Consider the following 24,103-nt stretch of genomic DNA (forward strand, 5'->3'; position numbering starts at 1 on the left):
TAGATGGTTGGTTTTGCCCCCAGAGATAGCAGAGTTGGCTAAGTGCTTGTCTATGGTTGCCCCACTTACTGGTTTATAATCTTCATTTATGTAATCTTAAATGAAAACTGAGTGTTCAGGAGAGCAGACAGTCTTTTGGATTAATTGAGCTCCGATTGTGCTGGAATTTTTCAGCAGGAATGGTGAAGACAGCACACGAGCCTGCTTTTGACTTGCTGTGTAGCCCTAATGTGGTGCTGTGGATACATCACTGAAGAGACTGGATACAAGTGCTGTTTGTGCCTCCCTGCTGTGTACACATGCACTCAGAAAAAGGCCCTGGTTTTGCCTCTCACGAGATGCTGCCCACCTGCCTTTGTCAGAGGGTGGCACTGCACACTAAAATGTAGCGGACACTCCCAAAGATGACTCAGTTGTGTTTGCAGCAGGCCTTTGACATAGCTGTTGATCATATGGTGGATTTTTTAGGCTACCCTGAGCAACCATTTATTTTCTATTTTTCTTTCTTCTTTTGTTTTTTTTTGTTAGTTTGTTTGTGTGCTTTGTTTTTGTGAGAGTTTTATTATCATTATTATTATTGCTTTTGTGGTTTGGTTTGCTTTTTTATGGAAATTTTTTATTACCTGAAGAGAATTGCTTGTAAATTCTACTATCCTAGAGTACCAGAAAAATAATAAAGAGAGGTTAAGGAGCAGAACAAGATAGTGAGGGAGACCATTCTAGCTAAACAAGTGTGATCAGTGCACACCACAATAGCACAGACTGAAAAAATAAAGAGGCACTACCATTGCAATATTTTAACTCTTAAAGATCTAGCAAAGCCTAGAAGTCCTAGATACCTCGGCACCAAGTTTAACAGTGCTTCCAGAGGAAGAAGGTGCTGTGTGTTTCCCCAGACCATAAGTTCCAAACACAGATTTATTAGGAGGCTTTTAATGCATTTAGAGGTGAAGGTGGACACCTACTCAGCTCCATTCTCAAGTTATCCTGGTGGAAAACACTGGGGAGAGGAGAGTAGATGTACTCCTACAGTCCTTACTTGGCTGTCTGCTGTAAACTGCTTGAAAATGTGTCTCTTTAAATAATCCACTGGAAAAAATATGACTCACCTTTTATTTTGTGGTCTTGGACACCACCCTAACAATCCTCAGAAATTGTCACTGCAGTGAGGTTTGAGATGTTGAATTTTTGCTACTTCACGCAGATGGTATATGCACAAAGAGTTGAGAAAAGTATTATATTCTTTCAAGCTGCTATGGCGAAGACCATGTCTTCTTTGTATATTTTTCCCCCCTTTACCTCAATTCACTGAATGGGTTTCCTATTTTTTTTTAAAATTATTTTGTGTGTGTGTGTGTGTGTTCAGTGTCACTACTGACAGTAGTAAGGACTCATCATCTCACTTCACAGGAAGGGTAGAAAGCATCTATTTATTGAATCATAAGAAAAGGAACATCTTTGAGAAATTTGCCATTTTTCTATACAAATCATAACTTTCACACTGTTCAGTTGCAATTTTTTTATAATGGAAATGGTATGGAGAAGCAATCAACATCAAATGGAGCTCACAGGAAATGACAGATTCCAAAGGTTTATTTTTCTTTCCTACCCAGTCCAACATCAAACACTCGTTTTCATTTTACTTGCTAAAAAGGGAAAAGAAAAAATACATAAAATTAATAAAATGCACATGAAAACCAACAAAAATGGATACACTGGAAAATAATATGTATTTGGATATGTCCAAAAGGTCTCGCTTCTGACAAACAATTCCCTGACTGCTTTGAGAGTGGACTGATACTGTCCTAATAATATGAAATGAGTAGATGTGCTTTTTAAATGTCAGTGTCTAGATTTCACAAAAAATTACTTACATAGATTTTATTTAGTTGGTTCATTTTGACCTAGTTTTAAGGAACATATCTATTGCCTGGAGCCTTAGCACTAAATATTGCCATGTTAGAAGAGCTTTTACATCATGTATTTAAATCCGTGTGTGGACTGGATGACTGTACTGTGTGAGGCCCTTGGATGACACGTTCAACAGTCGGGATTTGTCAATCCCTGAATGGCTACGCGACAGAAATGTAACCTCTTAAGTGACCATGAGATAAGAGTCATAAGTTGAATTTAAGATCTAAAAGGTGCTTCTCTGCCTACACAACTAGTTCCACAGATTTTTATTTTTCTGTTCTTTTGGCTTGTGCCATGTAAAGGCCAGCAGCTGGAGTTTATAACTTATTTGTAACAAGGAGGATAATAAATTAATTGAGTTAATGCCCCAGGAAAAGAGAGATCCCATTAAGGAATGATTACACTTGTATTTTTCTCAACCGCTGTTAGCTGAAGTTATTCCAGCTGTAGCTGAATCAAAGCTTTTATATTTAAAGCAGTTTTAATCAAGTGTTTTCCTTAGTAATTATTGTAAATCTAACCTTATGAAGGCCTGAGTGGCTCTCTGGCCTCTTTGTATGGGTTTGAATTTCACCCAGGAGGGAAGAATAGGTTGGTTTGTCCATTTCTTTATGTAAACTTTGATCCCGCCCCAGTCTTCTAGGAAATATTATACAGATACTTCGAATTACATAAAACCATAAAGCACATGCTTTTCTAAAAGGCAGTCATTTAAGGAAGCAGGCAGCAATTAATTTTTTAACCCTTAAAATCCTAATGTTAATTGTCCCGTGAACCTTGGGGGAACCTTAGAAGATGTGACCCAGTGAAGTTAAGAGTGTGTGTTTGTGTGTGTTTGTGTGTGTCTGTATGTAATACATGTGTGTTTGTATATGTGGGAGTTTTGAAGTCTGGTTCCGAAGCCCTCATAAACCAGTTTGATCAATCACCTGCCATGCTTTAGGCTGCTAAAGAATATGGATCATTTAGCCCATGGTGTTGTGGTTTATACAGGTAAGACTGCAGAGTGACACAGAGTGATGTGACCATGCTGCATGCACGCCATACCGGTATAGATGAACTGACTGGAATCACAGAAGTGCTCACCACCTCCTCTAATTAAACTAGTGTGACTTGCACATGGGAGGCTGGCTGAATTTAAACTTGCCTCCTTAATCTTTGTGCTTAAGTGTTTTGGCTGTTTGCTTTGTAGAGAACACTAACCCTAAGGGCTTAGCTAATGGACTGATGGAGGTGGGGCTGTAGCCCTGACTTTGATGAAGAAATGGCTTTTGTAGTTTAAAGTGTTCTATGCATCTGCTGTCCTCTCTCCTTGCAGCACAGGCAAACCAGAACATGTGCCTATGAAGTAGCAACTTCAAAGTCTGGATTGAAGGTAGGATGCTTGCACGAGCTAGAGCTAACATGCTCACATGTAAGCTGAGGTGGCTGAGGCTGGCATTCTGGTTTATTCTTTCCACAAGAAATGAGTTTTAGGTAGCTGGAATAACTGCAACAGCATGTTCCTGTGCTTGTCTATCTGGCTTATGAAACCTCAGGAGAGTTCAGTTTGGATTCTGGCAGAATCATCAGCTCCAGTCTCTAAACAGCATTTAGATACACGGGAGCTGCTGGGGTGGTGATACACACCTGCAGGGCCCTGCCCTTGGTCTCGATGGGCAGTGTGACTGCAGAGATCGCACAGACAACACACACAGATGAGAAAAGACACAGGGCCCCAATGAAAGAAGCGTTCATAAGGACCTGCAGGCAAAAGAACATTGAACATGAGCTTGGTGGTATGGGGGGCTGGCACTTAATTAGGAATTAAGAGTGAACAAAAGGTCACAAAGAGCTGAGAGACTCCACAATAGAAAAATAATGTCTTGTGAATCTTAAGAGCTTTCAGAAAGTGACAGATACTACCAAGACGAACTCTGTGATGAGAATTATGCAGAGCTATATCTGTCAGAGATACATCCAAATACTCTGTGTACAGTTACACCCTTTTATTTGGATGAATGTCAGGGGTATCTCTCTATATTTGACAGCAATGATAGCAATGTTTACCGACATTATCAAGCATGCTCTTACTTGTGATATAAATGGGGCCACCATAGCTCCAACACGGCACAGTGACCCACTTGTTCCCATCCCCAGCGCTCGCATTGTGGTGGGATAAACCTAAAACAGGCCAGAAAGAAATTGGATTAGTGCAACACCAATCTGTGATATCTGTACTTTTTTTTTTTTTTGTTAATTTTTGTTCTGAGAGACCTGTTGTGTTATCAAAGGCAGCTAGTGGGATAAGAAATGAAAAGAAAGAAAGGCTGCTTTAGGTCTCACTTGAGCCATTACAAATCTCTCTTTTTTTGCCCCAAGTAAAGTTTTAGGGCAAGTCAATCAAAACTGGAGGTGATTCCCCTGCATTTGCTTAGCACCACTACTATCACCTTTCTCCCAGCAATGCTGGGCAGCTCACACCAAAGTCACAGAGTTGGGTGCTAAAGGAAGAATTCAATTAATATTGCCGGGCCCGTTTCTGGAAAGCAGGAAGAAAGCACATTGTCTGCAGCCTTCAAGACTGCCTATTCATTTTTATCAGCAGCACTTTTGTTTAGAAGGAGGAAAAAGAGAAAACAGATCCCAGTGAGAAAGCTCCAGGCTTAGAAGAATATGTTTTATGTAGTTTGTCTCTCACATTTCCCAAACACCTGTGCCAATAAAACACTTTAAGTATGAAATTTGTTTAACTTTTTTAAATCCTCTTAACAGATTTTAGCAAGTACTCATATAAGCCTTTGTTCAAATACTTTACTGGGCCAAGTGAATGGAGTAAGTTAATTCAATAAGAGTCCAGGCACATGGCTTAAAAGGGAATTTTCAAGTTTGGTTTTGACCATTGATTAAATTGTGAGTAGAATTGTTTTATGATGTGGCTGTTGCAGCAATGCTCTTTACATCAACACCAGTCAAAACTACTAAAATTTTGGTATTTATACAAGCCTGGTGCAAGTTTAAATATTACAGTGCACTATTAAAAGAAATATCAGGCCAACATAGAGAGCTATTTGAGTTTGCTCTTTATCACTTTACTCACTTGCAAGGAAATACGTTTAACTCCATACAATTGTTTTTTTTTTTAAAAAAAAAAAAACAAACAAAAAAAAACCAAAAAAACCAAGAATGCATACTTAACTTGCAGAACTCATAGCTCCAAAGCTGTATGAAAGACAAGCTCTCTGAAGGATTAAAACTATTTGCAGACAGAACACAGCAATTTCCATTAAGTGAAAAGAATCATATACATAATCTCAAATACTACCTCAATATTACTACATCAGTCCCTTTAGCCTGGAAAAGGTTCCTTTCAGTGGTAGCCTATTTTCTAACTGCAGGGGTTAGAGAGGGGAAAGACTGTGGGGTTTGAAAGATGGTGGTACCCAATATCCTCCAAAATAGTGGGCTTTTTTCAGCAGCTGGCTCAGTAGAGCATTCCTCTTCCACCTGCTCCTGTCATCTCCAGCTGGTTTTCTGATTCCTTCTCTGATCTTGCATGTGAAACAGTGTGGCCAGGAAGCCAAAGATACTTAGTTCAAGAAAGGTGACTAGCTAATCAATAAACTAGTAAATAGCATTCCTGGGTATATGCAAATGGTATTTCAAGCAGCATAACAAACTTCAAGGAGGACCCACCTCTGCTGTGTAAATGTAGATGGTGTTGAAGTTTGCTGAAACCAAGGCACGCAGCATGAAGAGAAAACCAACCATGCCTGCACTAGAGAGAAAGCCATGAGGGGCAGAGTTAGTATCACTGAGCAGAAATCAGCAGAGATACAACCTAATATATGCACTGTGCTCAGGCTTTTACCAGCTTAATATAAAGGAAAGCATAAGGAAAAGCTGATTGTTGACAAGTAGTCATTGTCAAGGCACGTTTGACAACAGGCTATTACATGTAAGGTTTCCTTTAAGCCAGTGTTAGAGGCTAGAGAAATGATTTGAACAGGACCTGAGTGGCTCAGCTGGTGCCCTCAGCATCATGGTCAAGCCTTGACTTCCAGCCTGGCCCTCCCTTTTGGTCCCTGTATAAAACTTTTGCAAGAAGATATTATGGTCAGGCTCAGCTTTAAGGAAACCTGAAAATACTAACAGCACTGAAGCTCACTGAATGACTGGAAACTTCCTGACATCGGCTTATTTAGCTTAACAACTATTTGCAGCCTCCACTCCAGCCCCCAAGTATTCCAGCCAGCCTCCAGGACCGGTGTTCCATGGGGAAGGGATGTACACCTGTGGTAAGCAGCCTTCAGGCTATCAGGCAGTTTAGAGGAAACTTCAATGTGAAGCCATCCTGATTTTCAGTAACCATTAAGCTCTGCCAGCTTGAGAGGGATCAATCTTACACATCCTGACAAATTACAGCACTTGTGGCAGACTTTCTCTTGATGCCTTGAGCTCTCGTGAAGGGCCTGACTCTACAAGTTAGAGCAGACATATGTAACATTTCCAGAAAAGAAAGAAAGGGGGGAAAAAAGTGAATGAAAAATATTACTTCTTTTCTAGATTGTGCTAAAAGCAGCTTGTTGTATTCTAGGGTGAAGCCATGTGGGCTAAGTAATACAAGTGAGCCCCTCTGCACACCACTGCACCACAGCATCTGCTGCCACAGCTTTCCCAGGAAGAGGGGGAACTAGTCAGAGGCTTTTTTCAGGTCTAAAATGTAGAGGGCTGGCTAGCAAGACAAAGACATACGGATATAGCTAAAGCTATGGATGAGCTGTTAGAGTATAGAACACGGCCTGTCTAGGCCTGTGAGAAGATCTGAGATAGCAAGGCCATGGCAAGGCTACAGTGGTTTTGTGCCTGCTAGTTGGCTGGTAAACAGTTAGCAAAACAAAAGCAACTGAGAGCCACCTGTGTCAACAAAAGAAGGGAGTAAAAGTGAAATCAACATTTAAGCAAGAACCAATAATGAGCTTAGCTTTTGCAATATGTATGAGCTAATTATAAAGCGTATATTAAGCTGTTAGCAGTGATCAATAAATGAAGTTTGCTGATTCTCATATTGAGTGTCCCTCTCTTCCCTCGTCGTGACACTAAAAGAATTACTGGCCTGACAGACTGGAGACCTGAGAATAATATAGGTCTCGCCCTCAGCATTGCATGACCCTCAAGAAGACCCACAGTCTGAGTCAGAGTACCTGGAGGTGCAGATATTAAGGAGAAGAAAGAATAGGGCTGTACATGCCATGGTGATACACAGGCTCAGACGTCTTCCGAGGAGATTGATGCCAAGAATGTTCAGAGGATTTACTGGAGATAAAAAGGAAAACCATAAAACTTTAGATCATCTAACTGCAATGATTGCCTGTCTTGACAGACCTTATGCAGTGTGCCTCAAAGACACCTGTCTGCATCCCTTGTGCCTACCAAATGTTCTATAAAATCCACAAACCCTATAATTCTTTTCCCATACCCAAACCCTGTAATTTGCCCCCATGCTCCTTTTTTTCCCCCTTCCCCTCAGATGATGGAGCCTGTGCTTCTTTGAAGTTGCCCTGCTGTGCTGAGGCAGGGCACCAATGCCTGTCCTGAGCCATGCAAGGAAGGCACCCGCTGGGTGAGCGGCGCAGGCCTGGGTGGTTTTCCTCCCTCTAGCCACAGCCCAGCCAAGTACCAGGGCCTGGAGTATGCCCCACTGAGTCCCCCACTAAGCCAGGAGCCCAGCAGGCGCCTGAGCACATCACTGGACTGATCCCAGCCTGCCTGCCCCTGAAGGACCCAACACCCCATTGCTTTGTTGTTCATCTGCTGAGACATGAACCAGGGAAAACGTGCACCTCTCAGGTATATTGTAACACTAGACCCACATACCACACCAAGTTCTTTCAAGAGTGCCACATGGATGCTTTAGGCCATCCTACCATCCATCCCCCAGTGCTCCCAGGCAGGCTGCACCAGGGAGCAGTTTGGTTTGTTGTAGATTCCCTGGGCACTTAGCTGTCCTTTGCTGTAGTGCTCAGCACAGTATCTGCTCCCAAGGCCACCATCTCTTGGAAAGTAGGGCACCTATGTGATACATTCAATTATGCCGATCTAACTATTTGCAATCCTTACTTGTTTATGACTTTCCAAAATCTGCATATTTGGGAAGCCAGGCTCAGTTCTGTTACATTAAGAGCAATTTCCCCTGGAGTCTAACCAAGGCTGTTGGTACGTATTAACTGCAAAGGAGGTCTTTAGCTCTGTTCCTGGAAGGACCTGTGCTGTCACCAGGAGCTGAATTATTCACCTGGGGAACAATGCCCTCTGTTTCCCCTTTGCCACGGGCTCATGGCCTGTGTCCCAGAAGTTGCCAGCAATGCATGCACAGCTAAAACCTTCGCAGTGAACTCTGGCTGTCTGCAGTAGGGAACAGGAGGGCAGGGAGGGGAGGAGAGGTTACGTGCGATCTCTCCGGCTGTGCTGATGATCATGGTCTGGTAGGCAGCGGGCCCAAACAAGTGGCAGTGGCAGGGGCTGTGGCTCTCCTCAGAGTCATCGCCAGAGTCCTGTACTGGTGGGGCTGCAGAGCCACAGACGATGTCCCGCTCCAGTAACTCAGCACTGGCCAAGATGACACCATAATAAGCGAAAGCTATGCCAAGCCTGTGGGGAGAAAAGATAAATAAGGTGCAGCTATGATAGGGAAGGTGACAAAACTAAAATGCAACAGGTTTTGGGTGCCCTGAGACCCCCACTGCATGCACCAGCTCTTAGCCTGAGCAGAGCAGTGGCTCTGGCACCCACCAGGCCACTGGTCACATGCCACCCATGGCACACACCTGCCATCTAGGTCCTTCCTTGGGGGACCTCACCCCAGGTCATAGTTCATCTTTGTGTAGGATTTGCATGGCCAGGTTTTGGTAGTGGGTGGGGAGTACAGGGGTGGCTTCTGGGACAAGCTCCCAGAAGCTTCTCCCATGTCTGACAGAGCCAATGTCAGCTGGGTGAACAGTTTTGCTGCTGACCAAGGCTGAGCCCATCAGCAACAGTGGTAGCACCTTGGGGATAATGCGTGTGAAGGGAAAAAACTGCAAAAGCAACTGCCGCCAGAGAAAGGAGTGAGAACGTGTGTGAGAAACATCTCTTGAGACACCCAGATCAGTGAAGAAGGAGGTGGAGAAGGTGCTCCAGGCGTCAGAGCTGTGATTCCCCTGCAGCCCATGGTGATGACCATGGTGAGGCAGCTGTGCCCCTGCAGCACATGGCAGTCCATGGGGGAGCAGATGTCCACCTGCAGCCTGTGGAGGACCCCATATTGGAGCAGGTGGATGCCTGAAGGAGGCTCTGACCCCAGGGAAGCCTGCCCTGGAGCAGGCTCCTGATAGGACCTGAGGATCCATGGAGAGAAGAACCCACACTGAAGCAAGTTTACTGGCAGGACTTCTGACCCCAATGAGGTTGGAGCAGCTGGAGCAGCCTGTTCCTGAAGGACTGCACCCCGTGGAAGGGACTCACACTGGAGCAGTTCGTGAAGAACTGCAGTCCATGGGAAGGACTCACATTGGAGAAATTCATGGAGGACTGTTTCCTGTGGGAGGGACCCTATGCTGGAGCAGGGGAAGAGTGTGAAGAGTCCTCCCCCTGAGGAGCAACGAATAGTAGAGACAACATGTGAGGAACTGACCACAGCCTTCATTCCGCATCCCCTGTTCCACTGCAGGGGAGGAGGGAGAGAAAATCAGGGTTGAAATTGAGCCTAGAAAGAAGGGAGAGGTGAGGGTAAAGTGTTTTTTAAGATTTCATTTTATTTCTCATTACCCTACTCTAATTTGATTGGCAATAAATTAAATTAATTTCCCCAAGCCGAATCCATTTTGCCCATGATGGTAATTGGTGAGCAATCTCTCCCTGACCCATGAGCATTAATTCATATTTTCTCTCCCTTGTCCAGCTGAACATGGGAAAAATAGAGCAGCTTTGGTGGGTACTTGGTATCCAGCCAGGGTCAACCCACCACAGTCATTATGCTTGTCATTTTGCTTGCCCCTTATTTCTGTTTCTTGCTCTGCAGCAGGTGACCTGCTGTAGCCATGCTGAGGAGAGCCTGCCCCTTCAGTCCCTTTCCTAATGCAGAGTTGTAAGTGAAGACATTTCCAAACCACCCCTTCCTGGGGAACCAGGGAATCTCAACATTGGGCCTCAACACTTTCAGTTCCCGTGAAGCAAATACCCAGGTTATTTTTTAGTCCTTATCCTTTCTACCCAGGGATTTTCAAGAGGAGTGTTCATTAACTGGCTGGAGAGGCTCACATTGCACCCTGGCTGGCTGTCAAGAATACAGAATTGGTGATGGCAGCCTTGCCTTGTCTTTATCAAGTAATTCAGCATACGCATAATCATAAGCAGGTTGAGAAGTAATTTTCACTTTTTTATTCCCCCCAGCATTTTCAGAAACAAGCAGCAGAATCTGGGCTGCCTGGGGAGGTGGGAGATGCTTGGGGCAGGGGGGGATGGGAATGCAAACCTAAGAATATGCCAGAAACTCCTGAGAGGACTAGGAGAGAAAGGAAGATTAAAAAACAAAATGATATTTCATAATATCATAACAGTCAAGAAGAAAAAAAGCATAAAAAATTCAAGGCCTGGCTAGCAACATTTTGGGTCAATGTGTTCCCACAGACCTATTATTTATACATTTCCATTCCAGACAGAAAATTCAATGAATCATGTATTACCCTCACATACAGCTACTGGGAACATTGCATATGAAACCCATTTCTTCAATCTCAATTTTCCCCAGTGAGTGGAACTGGCACCGGTTAATGTGTTTCTGTCAGAGCCCTGTTTCACCGGGACTTTGGCTGGCCTGCAAAGGTGGTATGTTTGTCTTCCTCTTGGGAAGAACAAGTTTACACCAAGAAGGGAAGCGGAGTTGTGGGGACATGGCTGGTGCATGGTGCAGGCAGGTGTGGGCTTTCTCTTGTGGCTCTCACCTGGTTCCCAATCAACCTTCCATGAGCTGCCCTGTCCTGAGAAAGGACTCATGGCACCCTACACTGCCCTGGATGTCCAGCCCTTTTCTGCCTCTCTTAACAGCAGTCAGGGTGTCTGAGGAATAGTCTGAGGTCAGGGCAGACCTGTGGTGATCCATGTCTGCACACTCCCCTCCAGCTGCCAAGGATCTGCAGTCACCATGTGAGGCAGAGTGGTGCCTTGTAATGGCAGAGTCAACAGAAGACTTCTACTCCCTGCACACTTTCAACTGAGAGAATGAGATGATAAACAAGAGAAAAAAAAATTACCATATGATCCATATCTGCAAAGTGGTTCTGAGGTATTTGGGGTGGATGAGGTCCTTGAATCTTCCTCCCCTTTCCTGCAAACCATATGTTAGAAATAGACATTATAAAAAGGGCATCTTTTATACAGGGGCAAATGGTCTGTGGCAGCAGCTGCCACCCCAGGCCTCCCTGCCCTTGCCCCAGGCTGCTGGTGGCACAGACTGACAGATGGTGCAACACAGCACCTCACCAAACCTGCAAAGAGGAAAGCCCCGCTTCCCAAAAGATGCCCACAGGAGGATGCACTGCAAAGGATGGAAGGGGGGAGAAAGAACATCCTGAGCACTCCCAGCAGGTCTCACAGATCCCAGCAGTCTGGCCCCAGTGTGACAATGATGGAGCCAGAGGGGGCTTTGGTTGCTTCTTATGGGGCCAGCACTGCTGGGGCTGCTGTCAGCTCCCATTGCCCCACGTGCTGCTCTGCTTGTGAAGCAAGTTTTTGGCCTGAAATGCCAGCGAGCACAGACACAGGTAGGCACTGGGGGACCCTGCCTGCCCTGCTGCTTCCCAGGAGCCAGCAGCTGCCCCAGCATCCCACCACTGAGGGGAGAGGAGTTCACAGCAGTGGTTTGGTTTGCCTTTATTTTTATTTTCCTCCTCATTGGTTAAGCTTGAGAGGGTGCACAACCAATAAAAATGCTTCCCACAGCCAATGTGGGTCCATTACATAAATTCAATTAAACTACAGGGAAGCTTTAATCCTAATTAATTCCAATACAATAGCACCATCTTGCATGAGTTGCTAAGGACAATGTTTGGTGCCTGTGGGATTGAATAAGCAGCAAAGAGGTCCAGGAAAGGGACTTAAAAGAGCTTGATACTAATTTTGAGGCCCTTGACAATTCATTTGTCTAATCTTCCTCTCTTGGGGTCCAAAGGAGCCACCTGACTAAGTCCTTCCACCTACCACACAGCAGAGCCCAGACTGGGGGGTAAGGAGGAGAAGCCTGGGAGGAACCTGGCCCCAGCTCCTCTCCTGCCTACCCTGAAACACCCACACACACTTGTGGGCATTTCAGTCCAGCAGTGAGCAACTCCTGAGCTGCTGAGCTGCTTACAGGTGCAGATGGTGATAGCTGTGAAATGGTCTCTCCTGCTTTGATCCTCTTCTGTTGGTCTGTGGCTCCACACTCAGGGAACCTGAGGTGCTGGGACACAGTGGACAAGCCAGACCAGGGGCTGGGAGAAGCCTCTGGCAGTATTGAGTTGACCTCATGTCAGGGATCCTTTCAGCCTGCCTGGTCACAGCCCTGAGAGGGACCCCAAGGGGCAGTTCCAAGGTCTCATGGCACAGGGAACACCCCTGTGGGACGGGTGGACAATAAGGAAGAATGTGCTTTGCCAGGAGCCCTTTTCATGGTAAAGGAAATAAATCTTTTCTTAGCACAATATTTTTTTGAGTGAACACAAACTGAGGAGAAAAAAAGCAGAAAACTCCCTCCCATTTTGAGGGCCAAGATTCCAATCTCTCCAAAAGAAAAGCCCAGGATGGATGGGCTGGGCAGCAATGCAGCCTCAACTTACCTTGGCGGGCTCCCTCAGCACCCCCTCTGGCATCGCCGCCCCATTCATCCTGGCTATTCTCTGCAGCGTGGCCAGGGCAGCCCCCATGTTTCCCATGGACACGTTGTACCGTGCCGATTCCGGGATGAACTGAAAGCAGAGTGGCGTCAGAAAGCCTTTCTGCACCCCTCTTGTCCTATTCAGCTTCCTGTCACGCCCAGGGGCCTGGTCAGGTTAGCAGGGGCACTCCATGAGCCAAAGCAGCCTTTTGGCTGTCCTCCTGCCCAGCCATGCCCTGGGGTACCCCTCCAGGTCCCTACATCCCTTGCTTGGGGGGCTCACCCTGCCCAACAAACCTGTTTCTTGGTCCAGCTCCCAGGATTCTGCCACTGAGCCACCTGCGTCTAGCACTTATGAAAGGTGGGAGCCAAAGACACAGGCTTAACAAAACCAATCCTGAATTAATTGACATTCTAAAATGAGATGAGGCACATGTGACTTACTTAAGCAAAATTCCTGGAAGATACCACAAGGCCATTTTAATAAAAAGAAAAGCATAACTGAAATTTAGGAACTAACTCACTTCTCCCTAGCATTTACAATGTTCACCCACACTCAGTGCTCTTTCCAAAATAAAATACTTTTAAATTATAAGCAATTACATCTGTATCACTGAAATATGAATTAAAGACTCATTTTTTTAGAGGTATGTACGCTGACTCAGTCTTTTTCTTTCTTCTGGACTAAGAACTTTGGCTATCCATTTTTTTTTTCTGGCAAAAATAATCAGGGAAACCAAACATCAGAGTTATAGAAGTGGACGCTCACAATGACCTTGCATTTTGCCTGCCCAGGTGGACTTGTGCATTCATTCAGCTGCAGGAAGGGCTTTTACATCTGCGTGGCTTCTGCCAGCCACAGCTCAGGACTGCAGTGCCTGTGGACACTGTAAATAGGGATTTGCCACATCACCCCCACAAATAGGATGGTTCTTATGTCTGAGCTTGATATTTCTGAAGGAGAAGTAAACCTGGGGAAGCTGTGGTCAACCTTCACATGTTCTGTGAACGCTTTACTGAGGCTGCTTTCCTCAGCCATAGAAAATGTAAAGACTGAAGAGGGCATACTGTGGCCACACTAGACTGAGGATATTAGTTGTGATTTTTTGCATACCCTTCCTAGCCTGTCTTATTCTCAGTGCCTGGCTCATCACCCCAATCCCTGGGTACTGCTGGCATCCTGGATGCTGGAACCTGGGGTGCTGAAGGACTACAGAGGAGCAGCAAAGCCAAGACATCACTGGCAAGGTGACATCTCCCCAGCAACTGGTCTGCAGCCCCACCAAGCCATCAGGACCTTACCAAGCTCCTGGGTGAGAGGGCTGAAATGGTGAAAGTAGGACTAAAGGACAGTCCCAACCTCGCAGGGGGTGGAGAGCAGTGCCTCTTGGCACCTGGGGAGACATCAGGTCAGTGGCAGTGCAGTGGGGAGTGGAGATCTTCCTACCTTGAACAGCAGGATGAGAAGGATGCCGGGAATGGAAGCAATTCTGATCAACCACCGCCAGCCGATGGTTGGGTTCACCACTGATGCCAGGCCAATGATCAACAAAGATCCTGCCAACCAAAACACCTTTTCAGGGGAAAGAAAGGAGTTAAAACATGAACTCATGGCAATGATTTGTTTATTTTCTTCCCTTCTGGTCTGATCCTATGGGTAGGTGGGAAACTGTGCTAGGGAATGCTGAGGTTCAATTGAGCCATCCCGTGGCTGTCTGAGAAGCTGGCTTTAGGTGGCAGGAAAGAGGAAAAGACAAGGATTTGGGGAGGAACAGCTGAAGATAGTCTTAATTAGCTGCAGATGAAAACAGACAACTTGCTGTGGATACCATTGTACTTAAAGCCACTTCTTTTGTCCTTCCAGTCACTTCTCTCCTAATGCTCATGCTCATGAATTTTCCTCTTGTCTAAATCTCTGCAGGGAAGCAGCGACTTACAAGCTCAGAAGGCAAAAACAGGCCAGATTTCCACTGCTGAAAGTTGGTGGTTCTCCAGTAGACTCAATGCCAAGTTATACCAACAGAGAATCTGGCCTCCAATCTGCGTGTACGTTCCTGTCTTTAGTTCACTTGTTGCCACTAGGAGACATCCCTTTCCAGGGGGCCATCCAAAGGAGCTCAGCCAACACAAATTACACAAAAATACATAGAAGCTACAGCAAGTTCATGAATAATCTGCGTGCAGAAATAACAAATTTCTAGGGAGAAATACAAGATTGTTCTTTTATAAACTCTTCTGTTTCTGATGACACTTTTGTAATGGTGCCCTGGGATCAAAGAGACTGTAGTGAAAAGCGAATTATCCCTGCCACCAAACACATTTGGTTCAACAGTCAGATAAATCTGTGGGCTCAATGGGGTCTCCACTGATCATTTGCACATGCAGCAAGTGCCCATTGCAGAAGCCTTCAGTAAACAATAACCCCAGTTACTCTTGCTGTGATCTTTGCCCAGCAAGTGGGCACAACCCTCACAGCATGTCTCAGGCCAAATTTATGACTATCTATGCTAGCCCTGTCCTGTGCAAAGCCCCTTGCCATTCCTGAGCAGGGACAGGGAGAGGCACAGATTCCCTTATCTGGGAATCACTGCATAAATCATTTTTTATGACTGGGGATCCAAAGAGAGGGGAGGATGAACCTCAGCATGGAGGGGCCTGGGAATGCCACTAGCTCCAGTGCCTGATGGTCCATCAGCACTGGTCCCACTGCAGCAGGTAACCCCATTATCAATAGGACAACCATGAGACTGGTTGGTGTCAGCCAGCATTCAAAGTTCCCATACAATGCTTGGAGCATCAAATTATTTGAGAAGATATTGCCTCTCTTCTGCAGGCAGATGCCTGTGTATGTCTTTAGTAACACAGATGCCACATTCCAGGATGCAGGAGGCAGCAGACGCTCACTCAGACCCAGACAGGTGTGAACAATCTGGGAGAAACGCTGACGCGCTGGAGACCTGGCTTGCCAACATCAGTGAGACAAATCTCCAGGGACTCACAGCTAGAAGAAACAGTAACGGGCTCGCTCCTCTTACCTGAGATAAGGGCAACATGTATCCTCGGTATTTGGTGGGCAAAAATTCCGTTTTTATGATAAGCCTGGCAAAAAAAGGAAAAAAATGCAGAAATATAGGAACACTGAGAATTTCCATACACGTCAAGTAAAAGTTTAGCTCAGCTCAACCAGTGCTGGCCATTGATGCCTACAGACAGAGTACCATCCCCCTTCCACCACTGAGCACTCAGAGACAAGGAATCCCTGCTCATTATGCCTTCCACTCAGGCAGGCACCGAATTACATGCAAGGGAAACACAAGGCATGAATCCTTTCCAGCCCACGCTTGTGAGGTACAAGCAAGTAAACGCTGCAGTCCGTACATTAGGAAACCTACAAGAAGATCCTGTCGGCTGATCGAAGTGCCAGCACAAGCATAGAGTATGTTCATAGTTTTAGTGAATTTTATTTTCATTAAATAAAGACAACACTCTGTTCCACTTTTTAAATGGTTAAATAGCCCTTGGTGCAGAGGGATCCTGGCACTGGCACCTCTCAAGCTCACAGGTGTGAATTGTGCTTCCTTGGCTGGACAGAGAGAGAGGTCGGGAAAGACCCATGTTGGCTCCTTCTGTCTCAGCTGGTGGAGTGTTTCATAAAATGTGCAATTTCCCTCCATCCTCATGAGGCTTATCAGCAGCCTCCATGGCCAGGGAATGGGGACCTTCCTGTGAAGGAGGCAGTGCCAGGAGCTCAGCCGATGCATGACGCAGGCACAGGGTACCTTCTCGTCACAACAGCAGATCTTTCCCCCATTATCCTTCCTCTACTTTAGCAAAGGGTGCTCAGACCAACATGACCAGTTCTGGGCTTTCCTGTGTGGAAAGCAACCAGGTTTTGAGGAACCATAGAAGATGCTGAAATGTTGCTTTTGTTTCCCTGAGAGAGACAAAATAGTTTTTTTACCAGGCTCCTAGGGAAGTGGTTGTTAATATTGTGAATTTCTCCTCTCCCCACCACATCCCCCTTTTTGCCCCAACAGGACAAAAAGTTTCATTTAAGTTGGAACGTTTTACATCATTCAAAAAGAATTTGCTACGTAAGCAGAATTGTTGTGACTTTTTTTTTTACAAGGAAGCAGCCTTCACTCTTCTGTTACCTGTCTAATTGTTTTTATATGTGCTTAATAATCCCTCTGTCACCATTTTAATGTAAACCAGTTGCCCCTTCTATCCCAGGCCTCAGGAGTCCCTGGGAACTGCAAATTAGGCCAATTAACCAAGATTTAGTGAAATTAGAGAACAGCATTTTGGTTATATGGGAATTTTCTCCCCTTTCCCCTTCCAGCCCCCCTGAAGGCCCCTGCTCCACCATCGCCTTCAGGTCACAGCTCAGCCACAGCTCACTGAGCTCAGTGCATGGAGACTCAGCACTCCACTAGGGTCAGCCAAGATGAGCTGGAGGGCCTGTCTTGCTGTAAACCCAGGAACTCAGCCCCTCAGGGCCCATCAGTGCCTCCGTTAAGTTCCCTGGGAAGGTGAGCTTGTCGCTGCCCGTGTCACAAGGCAGGAGGCACAGCCTTACCCTTGCGCGTGACCCGACACACCACCTCCTACCATGGCCCGCAGGAACACAAACCAGATGTAGGACGGGGCAAACGAGGTCAGCAGGGAGAAATAGGCTGCCCAGAGGAATGAAAGCAGCAGAATCTACAAAAGGGAAAAAATCAGGGTCATCAAACCACAGGCTCAGCCAGGCGCATGGCTCCTGTGGAGCTCAGGAAAAAGTGGTGCAGCCCCCAGCACTCACTCACCTTCCAGCGGCCATACCTGTCAGCCAGGAGCCCGAGCACTATGCTGCAGATCATGTAGCCAAAAAACACCATCTAAGGGGAATTGAAACACAGCTGTGGAGGGCCCACTCCCAGGAGCCCTGGGAAGCTCTACTCTTTGAACTGTGGGTGAGCTGCATGCTCCCGGGGCAGCAGGATGAACTGCAGTGCCCAGAACCATGAATAAGGCAGCTATCAGGGGATGACCTCCTTTGTGTGGGCACTCACTCCTTCAGTCCTCAAAGCTGGGGGATGGATGGTAAGGGCATCAAAATAAGAACATGGAAGTGGGGACTTGCTTTGGCATTACAGCTCTGTGAATGGACATCTGCTCTTGTCAGCTTGATTTCTGGTTTTCTACAGTTGTGGTACTGTTCTTATTCCTGAACAGAGGCCCTAGGAATTTATTTGGCCCACTGGGAAGTGTACTTTACAAAGCCCCTGACAGTGACCACATGGTGGATAACCTGTCTGGGGGGAACACAGGTCACTCACCGTTGTGACTAAAGCCACCTGCCAGTCTTGAAGCTGCCACTCACATCGGATGAGAGGGGACACAACAGTTATTAGCATGATCTCCATGGCTTCAGCCACCTTTGGAAACAAGTGTACATGTTAGCAAGAAGGGAAACCAGAAAGAGCCCACAGGGGAAGTCCCTCAGTCCTACAAGCCTGCACCTTGGCAGTCCCACAGTGTCAAAAGAGTCCTGTGAAGCCATGGTGCCTCCACAGCGGTCTGCGCCCTGTGCCTGATCTGGAAGACGCAAGCACTTGGCAACAGGGAGAGGGAGGGAGAAAAGTGCATCTAGAAAGCAGGTATCTAGGTACACCCCGTATCTAGGAAGTTTGGAAAGAGTCAGTCCTTGGCAGAGGAGACTCTTATCCTGTTGTGCTAGTGGAAGACCTTCAACTACCGCTGGAAATGAATCTGCTTGGTTAGGCAGCTGACTGTGAATTCAGGAATCTAACATAGAGATGAACTCTTAAAACCGCTTTTGATTAAAAACTTCATAGGTCCATTGGCTGTTTGCCCCAGCACTGGCTTCAGTTAGGAGTGAGGCTATTGTTTACACATAGTTACAGACTCCTACCCCTCAGCTGCAGTGATTCTCTTGAATATACCCTCATTACATCTTTACCCCAACCTGGCCTCAGGCTTTTGCCCAAGTTCTCAAACCAGATAGACCATTCACGCAAGACCATGAAAGTTAGGAAATTTTTCAGGTAGTCAAGGGTGAGAAGACAGCAGCCCTCCTGTGCTGTGTTGGACAGCATTTGGGCACCATGGGGATGACATGGAAAATGCCAGTGTGAGGTTGAACCTAGCCCTCAGCCACTACTGAAGACATGCCCTGACAGTGCCTCAGGGCAGGAGCCAAGCTGTGGTGCTCTGGGCCATCCTGCTCAGCTTTGCCCTGAAATAGGTGTGATATCCATGTGGCCAATATCTACTTTGGCCAAATATGAGAACAGCAGAAATCCTGCTTGAGAAGGTACGTGTGGAAAAAAAATGGGCTACAATGTGTGCTCCCAGTGTTTATGGTTATTATTGCACAGTAATAAGGGAAATAAGAACATTTTTTTCAGGCCAGTGCAGATGGCTGCAGATACCTACCACAGTGCTGCCCATGATGAGGAAGAGCATGATGTGGAACCTCCCAAACCCAATGGTTTCCACAGCTTCTTCCACTGTAAATGTCTTCTGCCCTGAACACCAAAGGGAAATACAGAAACAAAAACTGTCAGCAGTCAAATTGTACCTCCTCTTCATGAAATGTCAACGTTTTTCATGCTCCTGTAGCAATGAACCAGGAAAAAGACTGGAAACGTCTACCAGTTGTGTGTTCACTGACCAGCCTCTGGGCGTTCTGGTGACCAGGCATGGCAAGGGGTTACTGAAACAGCAGCCAGTGGTAATGAAGGACAGCCTTGTACTGAGTTACCCCAGCTGCTTCAGAAACCTATGGCTTGGACTGCATCTGCTCTGCTGCCTTCCCCTGCCCAAACTGCTGTGACACTCAGTCCCTCTGCACTCCTGGGATACAGTCCTTCTCCCAGCACGAGTGGTGTGAGCTGAGGGTTTCCCCAGGCCCAATTCCTGCAAGATGAGCATAGCTCTGAGCTCTGGGCTGTTTCATCCCCTAAGCCTTTATTCCTGACTTCTTTCCCCCCCCCACCCTTAACCCATTTAATGGTCAAAAGAAGCATGTCAAGATCAGGGCTGGGTCAACCCTTCTAAACAGACTTTGCAGAAAGATTTCACTATATGAATACTTTCAAACTCTTACTGAGGTAAAGTCAGAGCTGCATAAATTTTTCTGTCAGGCCATATACTTCCAAAAAAGTAATCTCAAGCCCATCAAGACTACCTCTGAAATGAAACAGAACTGACAGCAGAATTTCAGAAGAAATTGGGGATTTTTTGCAAATGCAGGCCCTCTTAGATACTTTTCAACATTTTTTTTTCACTTTAAAATACTTCTGAATTAGAATAAAATTAAAAAAAAAATAATATCCAAAATAAATGAGTCATCAAATCACCAATATAATAAAATGTTTACACAAAGCAGAGGCCTGAGAAAAGCCAAACCAGCCAGCTCTTCCCACTGCTATAGGTCACAGTCACCAGCCTGGTAGCTGTGATGGGACAGGAGTGGTATGATGCTGCTGTTTGTGGCTCCAGTTACAAAAGATTTAGGTAGCTGGAGTAGCAGGACTGAGGACCTTCCCCCTACCCCAGGTAAATGAGGACCCAGATTTCTAGTCCTGCCAATACAAACCCACCTTTTGGTGATTCTTTTCTCTCTGTGTGGATTTCCTCCATGTCAATAGCATTTTCTGCCTCTTTGGGTGCAATGGCCATCTCAGCTCCTGCTGGGATCCACCGTCAGACAAGGCAAGGTTTTAACTGTGAAACCTCTGGACAGTCACAAGACAGCAAGGCAGTTTCTTGTGCTGGAGTGGAAACATTTGGATATGGTCAAACATAGTTTGTTTCATGCAGCTACTGGGAAGATATCCCTTCCCATCATGGTTTTGGTGAAGAACAGATAGAAACTTCACAAGGTAAGTTAGTTGAACTGACAGAGATCAGTCATCACATTGCACTGGCTGTTTTTATGGAAAGTTCAGGGACTGCCTCAGGGAAGACTAGAGACCTACTAACACAAGAGAACATGTGATGACTTTCCTAGCCCAGAGGTCAATGAAATGCAGAGCCAGACTAAAAGATGCTGCATCTCCAAGAGCCAAGACATGATATGACTAGTAGGGGGTTGTCTCTGTTGGAGGCTCCCCCGTGGATGCTGGGTTTGAGAGGGTAGTAAAGGTGCTGCATCCTGTAATTGCTCAGCCTGATGGGAGCCCCCAGTGGGGCAGAGCCAGGTGATCCATCCAACTTCCTAACCCCGGCTGCTTGAAGATGGCATGGCTAGCCCAAACTCCTCCTCACCCAGCCTGCACCTTGCCAGCACACAACTTCCTGCTGCAAACTTGATCCTGTGCCTCACCCCCTACCGTGCTAATCCCCATCCTCTCAGGGTATCAAGAAACACAGCCATGGATTGTGACAGGGAGAACCTGGCTGCCTCTGCTGGTGTTTCTGGTTTCCAGTGCTAGATCCCTTGGCCTCATCACTGTTTCTTTTCCTCATTAGAAAAGCTCACTTTAATCCCAGGGCAGGGATTAAGCACACTGACGGCTTAAACCCACAAGCTTTTCTGCTGAGTGCATGCTCAGACACTGGGTGGGGGGGGGGTGTGTGCGCTTAACACATCTTCAGTTTGATGACACCTTTTGCTTTGATTACCTCCCTGTAGAGGCGCTGGGCTTGGCCCAGGCAGAACCCACAGCAAATCAGCACTGGGGAGGCTGCAGTAGGGGGAGAGCTGGAGGGAATTAAAGGCCGAGAGCATCTAACGAAAGGTACAAAACCCCAGCTGAGGTGGAGGGCAGCACAAACGTGGGAAGCATGGAGTTACAGTACTCACAGGCTGGATACCTTGAAAGCATTATACCGAGGTGCAGTCACAAGGAGGTCATTAAGGGCTAATGGCAGATTAGTCAGTCGGATCACATACACTGACCTTGCTGTTATAGATCATTACAGTCCAGCATGCAAGAGGATGTGTAGGATATTGCTTACATCTGTCTCACAGTGCCCTCAGAGGCAGCAATAGCTGGCAGCAGCACACAGTGCCACCAGCTGACCGTAATGGCCAACAGCTAGGGACCATTTCCAAGTGGAACTGGCTCAACAGAAATCAAAAAAGGTGCTTGGAAGATCCCACAAGAAGAGGTAAAGATTTACTGTGTGGCTGAATCGCAAAAGGCTTTGCAATAACAAAATCTGGGCACCAGTTTTTCTCCGTTTCTGTTCCTTTATGATTAAGGACCTGCAAAACACATTCTAAGCTGTCACATCACACCTCTGGTAAACAGCTACTCTCTTCCAAAAGCCTGTGGCAGGCACGCCAAGAGTGTTGGCAGAAAAAGGATCAAGCCCTGGGCCTTTGTCCACTCATCCTGATACTGGGATGTTCTGCTAATTTTTGCTGAGGGATGTTGGAAGATTTCATTGGCACTTACCTACTCTGGGCCATATACCCTCCTTCTGGGAAGTGCCACAACTCTTCCAGACAAGGGGAGGGAACCTCAATCCTCAGTGCTGCTGTGCAGAACTAGCAGTGAGGACCAGGTGCTCAAGCAGAAGGCTGCAGTGCCACTTCCAATACCTGACAGTAGACAGACACCCTCAGAGGTATCAGGATGTTGGATAGCACCTAATGGGAGAACCACACTACTCAAATAGCAGCAGGTGAGCAGGTGGGATATATTCTCTAGCATCTCAAATAACACTAGAAATCTTTGCAGGCACAGTAAACCTCCTAACAGTTCCTACCAAACCCAGGATTTCATGCCAAACCTTTGCAGCCCTGTTTGCCTTAATGAAACAGCTAGTGTCTATCATGCATCTTCAGGGAGCCACAAATTTTCCACTATTTGTAATTCCCAATTCCTCAATGCCAGTTACATGAGCCAGGAGAACAGCAGTGACAAAGCTGCTACTGGCAGGGAAAATAACAATCCTCCATCTGAAGGGAGCAACCAAGAGTCCAGTGAAACTGCTGCTGGGACCCATCAGAATGATGACATGAGCCCGCACCAGAGGGCTGTGAGGCACAAAGGCCACACAACGTGCACTTCTGCATGTGACACCAGCTGGGAACTCTGTCAGTAAAGTCAGAGACCTCCCTCTTGTGAGAATTCCCCTCACAGGTGAATGATCAGATACCTCCCACTATTAATCAAGACTTGATTAAATATTTATTTATTTACTTAGTGAGGTTTTCTTACCTCTGCAGTGTCTCAGGCACAGAGGAGCAGACCTTTCCTCCTGTATGACTGCATCTCTTCTGCTATTTACTTTTTACAGTGTTGGTGGTGCTGTGGTTTTGGGATCCAGCTCCCAGGAGTCAGGTTTCCTCCTTGCCGGGCACAGGCACATCCTTCTCCATCTGCCTCCACCCCCAGAAATAGGTGCTGCAGGCAGAGTGCCCAAGTGCTGATCTGTGCTTTTCCCGTGGCATCTACAGGTCCTCCACAGGTGCTGCCCACCACAGGTGTTGGTACTTGCCCATCCCTTTTTGTAAGAATGACCCCAAGTAGACGCAGGGAGGATGCTGAGGAGACCCCTACTGCAACACCAGCTGGATTCAAGCTGATGGGTTTGAGAGGCAACTCCTGCAGCATCAGTGCCCGTATAAGGCACCTTTACCATCCCCTGCAAAGCCATGAGCAGTGGTTGGGCACTGCAGCGACCAGCCCTCCTTAGGCCAGATGAAGCCAAATCAGATGCCAGCACCATCAGAAAAATAAGGTCAAGTTCATCTGCTTCATCCTTCTAAATTTCCTGACCAAGTAGCAAAATGCAGGGAGCGTTCCTGTTTGAACTGCCACAGTGATCCCAACCCTGTTGTGCAGCAAATCTCAGTGCTATGACAGCTACGGTCTCTTGACTAGGAATGTATGTGTCTACCTTTACTACTCAGTGTTGACATTGGTATAAGCCAGCAAAGATGCTGGGAGGTTTTTTGTCTTTGTATCTCATGAGGGTTTCCAAAATCCTTCTGTTTTGAAATATGTGCACTGAGCTGGCAGCAATGCTGCAATAGTTTTATCACAGAATGTAACTCCCATGCTGAATCTTATGCTTCCATAAGCATCTGGAAGACATTTGCTACCAGCCAATGTATGCTATTTCACAGCCTTATTTTACCTCTCCTTCTTAATAATATCTAGTATTCAATCATTATTGGCATCTGCTGAATGACATGCATGATGCAGGCTGCCAGATCCATACCATTTTGTTTTCATTGCAAAATCTGAGACAGTGCACATGCAATCACAGGAGGGCACAGATGTTTCAGCATTCCAGCTTCCCAGCACAGAAGGGAAAAAATGACCAAAACACCAGTGAAATTCTAAGCCATGA

The 24,103-nt window shown here is 46.4% G+C and overlaps 1 protein-coding gene across 5 annotated transcripts; it reads right to left on the reverse strand.

Moving 5' to 3' along the window:
• Window positions 1-1,421: 1,421 nt before the first annotated feature.
• On the reverse strand, window positions 1,422-22,310 carry SVOPL (SVOP like). 5 transcript variants are annotated; one of them, XM_027654454.1, is made up of 16 exons: window positions 22,198-22,310; window positions 20,395-20,565; window positions 19,226-19,317; window positions 18,106-18,204; window positions 17,593-17,664; window positions 17,364-17,488; window positions 15,820-15,883; window positions 14,232-14,357; window positions 12,747-12,875; window positions 11,184-11,257; window positions 8,342-8,544; window positions 7,098-7,209; window positions 5,590-5,671; window positions 3,988-4,077; window positions 3,544-3,657; window positions 1,422-1,646 (listed from the first exon to the last, which is right to left on the reverse strand). In XM_027654454.1, exons 2-16 carry the CDS (start codon window positions 20,471-20,473, stop codon window positions 1,635-1,637), a joined length of 1,473 nt encoding a protein of 490 aa, XP_027510255.1. In that variant the 5' UTR covers window positions 20,474-20,565; window positions 22,198-22,310; the 3' UTR covers window positions 1,422-1,634. The 5 variants fall into 5 exon arrangements, with proteins under 5 accessions (XP_027510255.1, XP_027510240.1, XP_027510249.1 ...); XM_027654439.1 differs by having other exon boundaries at window positions 8,189-8,544; XM_027654448.1 differs by having other exon boundaries at window positions 8,189-8,544; window positions 20,395-20,518; window positions 22,198-22,251.
• Window positions 22,311-24,103: the final 1,793 nt, after the last annotated feature.

The sequence above is a fragment of the Corapipo altera genome, unplaced genomic scaffold (assembly GCF_003945725.1).
Source record: "Corapipo altera isolate COAL_440 unplaced genomic scaffold, ASM394572v1 1, whole genome shotgun sequence".
In the NCBI taxonomy this organism is placed as follows: Eukaryota; Metazoa; Chordata; class Aves; order Passeriformes; family Pipridae; genus Corapipo; species Corapipo altera.

What these genes read in the sequence shown, in the direction of transcription:
- SVOPL (XM_027654439.1), bottom strand. Translation starts at nt 20,473, where the DNA reads ATGGCCATTGCACCCAAAGAGGCAGAAAATGCTATTGACATGGAGGAA. An exon ending in TTCTCATCCTGCTGTTCAAG is followed by an intron (nt 12,876 to 14,231) that starts GTAGGAAGATCT and finishes CTCTGCTTTCAG; the next exon opens with TTCATCCCGGAATCGGCACG. An exon ending in TTGCAGATATGGATCATATG is followed by an intron (nt 8,545 to 11,183) that starts GTAATTTTTTTT and finishes TTCTCCCCACAG; the next exon opens with GCTTGGCATAGCTTTCGCTT.